The 7,850-nt window shown below is 34.9% G+C and overlaps 1 protein-coding gene across 1 annotated transcript; it reads left to right on the top strand.

Moving 5' to 3' along the window:
- Positions 1-6,440, top strand: LOC108687770 (dual specificity protein phosphatase 15). Its single transcript, XM_018193719.1, has 7 exons — positions 1-39; positions 3,519-3,635; positions 3,756-3,880; positions 4,228-4,399; positions 4,790-4,968; positions 5,140-5,340; positions 6,203-6,440. Exons 1-7 carry the CDS (start codon positions 19-21, stop codon positions 6,438-6,440), a joined length of 1,053 nt encoding a protein of 350 aa, XP_018049208.1. The 5' UTR covers positions 1-18.
- Positions 6,441-7,850: the final 1,410 nt, after the last annotated feature.

Genomic DNA, 7,850 nt, shown 5'->3' with positions numbered 1-7,850 from the left:
CGACATCGCGCCGGCATCATGGGGAATGGCATGAACAAGGTGAGAAATTGCTTTATCAAGAAAGCTTACTTTCAGATCGATACTTGGGCTTTTAGCTGAAAGAGAAGGAAACGAATGCATTTTTCATACCAGTAGAAATGTAGATTAGGTTCAAGAAATTCTCTTCTATTCAAGAATAGTTTCTAGAACGAAATTATATAGGACGTCTCACTTCTCGCGAAACATATTAAATATTTATCGCTTTGAATTTTTTTTTTGATGGATATAAATTCTAAAACGGGATCAAAACGTTTGCTATTCAATTTGCATTTATTTAGCGAGTCTTGTATAATTTATTTGATAATGTTGCATTCTCTTTCCTTCTCATTTTCAGTTATCAATATTTCTTATTATCTATTATATGGAATATTTGAGAGCTTTTATCGTGGACGCACGAGGCGTTTTAAAATATACGCTTTTGCTTCTGTCGTCTCAACTATTCGTTCTATCGTCTTCTTTAGCCTATTGATAGACAGCAATTAATTGGCTACTTCATACAAAAGATTTAAGTATACAAGCGTCTAAAGAAACTTGTCTTAAAAATTTAATGATTCTGAACAAAATGAAAGAAATCAAAGGACACTGAAGATTCAACTAATTTTTTGTTCTATTAATAATTCCATTTAAAATCTTTCAAAGTGACTTTTTTCTTTACAAAGAATTAATTATATGTTTGTTATCGCTCTGGGTTGCAGATATACTATTAAACAATAGCCACTGGATTTTTATTAAACGCATCTTTTTTTTCTCGGAGCAACAAGGGATGAGGTTTTCTTTTTATAAAGTGACTAGAAGTTCTGATCGAAAGATTGACTTCACGCCTTTATTACTTACTCGACAACTTATTTAAACGCGTTTCAATATAACGACTTACTAGCGTTGTCATAACCGCGAGCTTAACGACAGACATAATATGCTTGATAATAATAAAATTTTATGTCCGGTAACGGACGCGATCATACGGTTCATAATCGCGAAACGAAAGTACGAGAAATAAACCTGACAGAAATGTTGCGAAGAGATAAATCATTTACGCTAATCCCCTTTGATTACGATTGATTTATAAAATACGATAGAATCATTAAATAAATGATGAGTCGATAATTTAATTTACACGTTGCAACTTTTAATACATATTTCTTCATCAAGTCACTTTATAGAATTTTATCTTACTTTGATATAAATTGTCTGCGTATTACTAAACGTAATAGACTTCAATAATTCGTTTGATTGAAGATATTGAATAGAGAATATTTTATATATAAGAACTTTATTTTAAAATAAAATTATATAGTTACAATTTTTGACAATGACGCAATATAGAATTTTGTGAAACAAAACAAAAGAAAACGAATTAGAATAATATGTAATGTTTCTAATCAGTAATTAATTTCAATTTTATTTTTTTCCACTATAAAATGTTCAATTACTTCTACACTGACAATAAATTAAACTATTTAAAACGAAATATAACCACGTAACATATTTTCTTTGAAACGTCTTGCTTGATCCAAGTTTCTTTTATAATTTTATAAATTATAGCATTTCCAAATATATATATATATATATTTTACACACAAACAACATTTTATATTTCACGCTCATACATTTGAGATATCGAGAAGTACATAGACCGTGATTATCTCGTTGCAATTATCTCATTTTAATCATGATTGGTCGATGATCTACGTTCTTCAGCGAATTCGATGTCGCTATTCGTGAAGCTCTCATATTCCAGAGATTATCTTGAAAAAATTCCTGATCGAGTATGTCGATAATGTTCATTTTTTCTTCCTTTTCCTTCTACATTTTTTTATTATGCATTTAATTTTGTATCGTTTATGAGAATTTCGATTGGTCTTGGGTTTCTCACAGCTTCCGCGATCGTCATCGCGTTAATCGTTAACGGGACAATGTTGGGAATTGTAAAGGCAATATCCGTGAAATGCTGCGACGTCGTTGAAGTTTCCATTGTTGATTCCGATATATGATTTAGAGTACTCGCAGAGTCATTCCTGTCACTTTTGATGCCAATGGAAATAGATTCTTTACGATAGATAATCCTTTCAATTCTCTTGGTGTTTTGCTTTTCAGCAACGACGATTTTGTATTTTTTCGACACCTGCATTTCTTTTTTCGTTTATGATGTATCACTGAAGGTTCAATGATATTTTCGGCCACTTGTTTCAACTTTAATATTCGATGTCTGATTCTTTCAATCTCGCCCGACTTCAAAATCACATCCTCGATATAGTTCGATGGAGAACGAAGTTGGGACATCGGAAGTGACAGGACGGATGACGTCAAGTTCGGAATGTTTCTCGGAGAACGTACGAGGAGGGTTTCGATGTCACTGACTGGATGATAGGTAGATCGCGATCGATCTCCCGATGTTATCTGCACATCGCAGAGAATTGCACAAACACACCCGACCACCGATCGGAATCGCATTTTCGTCGCCAACAATACAAGCTGCACGACAGTTTTAATATTATTTTTATTATTATTCATTCTTTTTACGAATGTGTTGTCCTCCTTTTTTCTACGTTTATGTTTTTCTCCTCTCTTTGTTCCTGATCGATCGATGGCGAAACTGCGATGTGATCTGTCGTTCTTTCTCATCTAAAATCAATGCACGTGGAGGAGCGGAGAAGGGAGCAGATTCAGCGATACAGTACGGGGGGAGATGAGGGAGGGTAATCACCACGCGATAAAAAAGTTCGAATGAAATTAAATCGCCGGGGAACTGAGACTAATGACCTGCGTCGGGAAAGAATGGATGTTTTGGTAGTAGTTTATTGCGACGAGAAAATAAATGTCACACACATGAACGTTGTTGAAGAGATTGCCGTAACAGATTGCTTTTCTGGACGTCTTAATTTGCCTATCGCTCATCGCGTTAACTTCTCGAACTCATTTATATGGAAGAAAAGAAGACGATTCTTCGATGTAAAATCGAACTGGCGATTAAAATTAAACCAATATCGATCAAACAATCATGGAAAGAGAAAAACGGTAGAGTTTAAACTAATATATGCCTTCAGTTGTAGCTTAAACACTACTCTTCAAAATTCAATATTTGCAACAGTAAGCTAATCTAAGATTACAACGCCGTTGACGGCCATCACAAATTCATCACGCAGGTTTGCTTTTTTTCTCCTTCGGTCTGACCTGGATTTCTTAGTCGTCTAATCTTAAGTAATCTTTCGTCAAATAGACGTCGAAAGAGGCTCGATATTTTAAATTAGGGCTGCCAAAAAGGGAAAGATAAGAATATTTTAAGAATGACAAATAAAAATGATTTATTGTTAATTAAAGTCACAGTTGAGGAAGTGCGCTTTATAATGCTTTAAATTATGAGTTAATTTTAATTATGAGTTAATTGATGATTATGAAGTCCTTGATTATGGAGTATCTAATATTAAATATTAAGTATAATTAAGACTCGCCTCGTAATTTTCTCGCGCTTTCTTTTGCAGGTGCTTCCTGGTCTTTACGTAGGTAATTATCAGGATAGCAAGGACGCCGATCAATTGGAGCGTTTCGAAATCACGCATATTCTGGCTATTCACGACACAGCTCGTCGTTTGCATTCCGTAAGTACAAATAATATGCGTATTTTAGAATGAATAATTGAATAATAGCGAAAGGATAGATTAGAAATATTTATATTCTTTATAAAAATACAATTATACTATATTTCGGTTGCGTTTCAGGACAAGCATTATTTATGCATCTTAGCCGCCGACAGTCCTGATCAGAATTTGTCGCAATACTTTTCTCTGTGCAACGACTTTATTCATGCCGCCCGTCTTCGCGGCGGAAACGTTCTGATCCATTGGTATATACATTTATTGTTGCATCATTTACAGGATATTTCAAAATCGCTGGATTATCGTTTTTGATTAGAATTTTTTAATCAATTTTAAATTTTCTTTAATGAAAATACCGAATCTACTATTTTTTCCCCCCAATTATCGATTAAAAAAGCAAATTTTTTAACGAGTGAAAAATGGCAGCAAGAAAAAGATATAAACTTTAAATACGAGGAAGATACAAGTAACTTGGTCAAAGAAGAACATTCAGTGATTTTGAAAATATATAATATTCAAAAATTCCATAAAATTTGTGATTTATTAAAATAGAAAATAAAAGCTGAATTTTCATGAATAAAACGTTTTTTTTTAGTTTGGCGGGAATGTCGAGGAGCGTGACAGTAGCGGTGGCTTATATCATGAGCACCACCAATCTATCTTGGAAAGAAGCGCTCAAAGTCGTTAGAGTCGGTCGTTCGATTGCAAATCCGAATGTTGGTTTTCAACAACAGCTCAAGGATTTCGAGTCTAGTCGTTTACAAGACGTAAGTAATAAACACAAAGAATGTTACTTCAAATTTGTAGAAATTTTTGTTATGAAAAATTCAGATTGAGACAATACAATATCTTCTTTTTTTTTTCTTTATCTATTCCTTTTGAAATATTGAGTTGTCCGGAAAGTTCATGCCGACTAACCTATATAATTTAATAAATGTATACTAAAATTTAAATCTTCTGCGTTTCCTTCAAAATCGGCACGAACTTTCCGGACAACCCAATACAATGTAATGCTCTCTTTTTCCCATAAACAGTTTTTTTTCTTGTTTCTGCGTCAGAATTTTATTCTATCACAAAAATCTTCAAATCACTCAGTTAATGTTATTTTATATTATTATCATCAAATTAGATTTCTATTGTATTATATCTTGATATAGGAGCGTAATAGGTTGAAAGAACGATTCCCTAGCCTCGCTCTCGCCGAGTCCGACGCGGAAGTCTGCAGATCCACCCTGAGGAATTACGAAACATTGGCTCTAGCGAAAGAGGTTTGCGAAGGTAAATGCGCCATGGGACGCACTTGTCCGACCGGGCTTTGTCGTCAGACAACTAAGAGGTAATTACATTGAAAATCTCAATTGCAAAGCGATGTACATCTTTATCTTGTCCAAGTATAATGTGACAAAAAGAGAATTACAAAAAGTTATTATGCACTAGACTAGAAAATGAAATCAAATGGAGATGATAGAAAATGTTACGTAGAATAAATAATGTATCTAAATTACAGGACTCTGAGAAGGAAGTCATCCACCAGCAGTATCGGAAGCGTGTCATCTGGCAGGACACCTCCGCAAACACCACGGATGTTACCATCCGCACCACCCTCACCGGCTTTGCACAGATCATCTAGCGTTATGTCCACATCGAGACCGAGGAGTGGACCGGCAGGATTGCATTCTTATACAGGAGGATCCGCTCCTCCTTCTAGGTAAATCTTTTCAGAAATTCTCGAAATTGTATTATTTTATTAAAGCGTTACAACCTACAATTACAATTACAATTATTTTAATTGTCATATTTATATTTATAAAAATATGAGATTGAGAAGAAAAACATATTTTTTTATTAAGAGAAAATAGATTATTTATTAAAGAAAAGAAAATAAACGGACGTGTTTTTGGACGTTATTTGGATATCGCAAACTGAGACGCGTTTCTTGAGGATTAGAGGAAAATATTAAGTTAGGGCTGTTTTTCGGTTAAAATGTGCAAAAGTTCCGAGATGTACAAATTATATATCATATTAAAGGGTAACTTAAATGGAGTCGAGCGTATCGCTTATTTTAGAGAAACATCGGAACATAGAAGAAATCATTAACAAAAATCTAAAAGTTAAGCAAAATATTGATATATCTCAAAAATTAAACAACAGAAACTGTATTGTTAGTATTTAAATACGTATATAATTTGATAATATTCATTATTTAAAGCTAAAATCAAATGGAAATCAAGCGAATTCATCAATCACTCGACAATTCAAGTTGTATGTGTTTAAGTATAACAATTAATGCAGTGCTTGTAATCGCTCAATTCTCGGATGTTTTGATGTCTTATTTAATAATTTTTTATCAATAAATATGTATTAGATTCATCGACTTTCATATATGTGTGATTTCTCCTACATTCCTAATATTTCCCCAAGATAAGTAAACATCACTTAATTCCGCTTAAATATAAAACTTTTAATATAATATCTAATTTGTACATCTCAAAGCTTACTCATTTTAATCGAAAAAACAGTCCTAACTTAATATCCCCCTTTCCGAAAGTTGAACAATGTTGATTATTTAGGGCTGTGTCGAGGGTGGATCTTTCGGCGGCGGTCGCCTGCAGCAGCAGCAACACCAATCTCTCCGCCGTAGGCAGATCGAGTGCGTTCTCTAGTAACAATTGGAGATTGACCGCCGGTTCCGCGCCGAATACGCCGAGACCGACACCGCCGGTCTCGCCACAACGCTGGCCAAGGCGACTCTCGAATCGGCCGCAATTGCCGGCACCACCGGAATCGCATCCTTCGACGATGACGTAGCATCGGGAGTTGCGCGGTTCTCTGTCGAGCCTGGTGGAATAACCAAAGGAGATTGGCGAATCGCTCGAGGATTTTATCGCCAATATTATGTGCTTTTCATCGTTGGCAGATTAAATTATGTAATTGCTGTCATTCTTTGGGAGCGATTCGGATGAGTCTTGAAAAGAGATTTCCAGTAAAAGAGAAAGGAAAGGTTTCGAAAAAGGTATATTTATGCATTATATTAAAGATGTGCCTGCGAATGATTTTTTTTACATTTGGGACATTCGGAATATTTACTGGAACATATACAATTGTTCGAGAAACTATCACAGGAGGTAAATAATGATCTTTGTGATTTTGCAAGATAATGTCATATTTGGCTTAGTTTGAACTCGTCGGAGCGGCGAGTTTCGAAGGAAACGTCGATACATCGAATGCATCGTAACGCGTTGTTGGAAATTGTTGGTGATATTGACTTATATAAATTGTTACAAGTTATTGCTTATATACAGCGAGAAAGTGCTTTTACCATGGATAGGATGGGAACCGATGAAATTCTTCTCGTAAGGGAACACTTCGTGTTTTATGTGAGTTAATTTCGCGTCCCACAATTAGATCTTCGTCCTGATTAGATTCTCTCACAGAGAAATATCTACGAGCAATGATATATCGACGGATACTGACAATCTGTCACTTAAATATATCACGAGGTTGAATTGGTACGATCGCGTATGGATCGATCTGTGAGGTGAAGTAGTAAATTGGAAAGATTGACACATTCGGGACATGGAATTAATCCTTTGGGGCTTTATCAGTTACAACGATAATTGCGTGCAATTAAGTGCGAGAGATTATTTCGCGCTTTTATGGCGTAGTTCAATCGCGCTCGTTAACGATTCATCGCGTGCAATTTTTTTCTCGATAATGCGTGAATCGTTAGCAACTAATCACTGGTTGTGAAAAGGAATATTGCTCAAAATGGCAATTATGCAATATCTACAATAATGTTTCCAAAGGATTAATAAAAAAAAGGAAAAAATACATATATATAACGCGCGAGCGTATGAACGTAGATCGATAGTTTTGAATTTGATCGTGAAGATTCATCGAAGAATATTTTTCGATAGAACTTGCGGCGTGCATGTGTATGTGTGTATAAGAATTAATATAAATGAATCGTGACGTATCAAGAGAATATGCAAAATGTCAATTTGCTTCCAGATCTATGCGCGATTTAAGATTAGACCTACGAAAGACCGAACGGTTTTGCGCGAATACGTTCGTAGTAAACGAGGGATCTTCATTCTACAAACCTCCATTAATTTCGTTCGCAACCGTCCATATGATTGTTGGCTTTCTAGCGAGATCGCACTGTTTTATCACAAGTTGTTGAAGAAGAAGGAAGAAATATATATATATATATATATA

Source organism: Atta colombica, unplaced genomic scaffold (genome assembly GCF_001594045.1).
Source record: "Atta colombica isolate Treedump-2 unplaced genomic scaffold, Acol1.0 scaffold216, whole genome shotgun sequence".
NCBI classification, from domain to species: domain Eukaryota; kingdom Metazoa; phylum Arthropoda; class Insecta; order Hymenoptera; family Formicidae; genus Atta; species Atta colombica.
This window is presented reverse-complemented; position numbering and strand designations above follow the sequence as displayed.

Coding starts and splice junctions, on each gene's coding strand:
- LOC108687770 (XM_018193719.1), top strand. CDS start 19: ATGGGGAATGGCATGAACAAG. Junction 40..3,518: donor TGGGGAATGGCATGAACAAG/GTGAGAAATTGC, acceptor TTTCTTTTGCAG/GTGCTTCCTGGTCTTTACGT. Junction 3,881..4,227: donor GGAAACGTTCTGATCCATTG/GTATATACATTT, acceptor GTTTTTTTTTAG/TTTGGCGGGAATGTCGAGGA.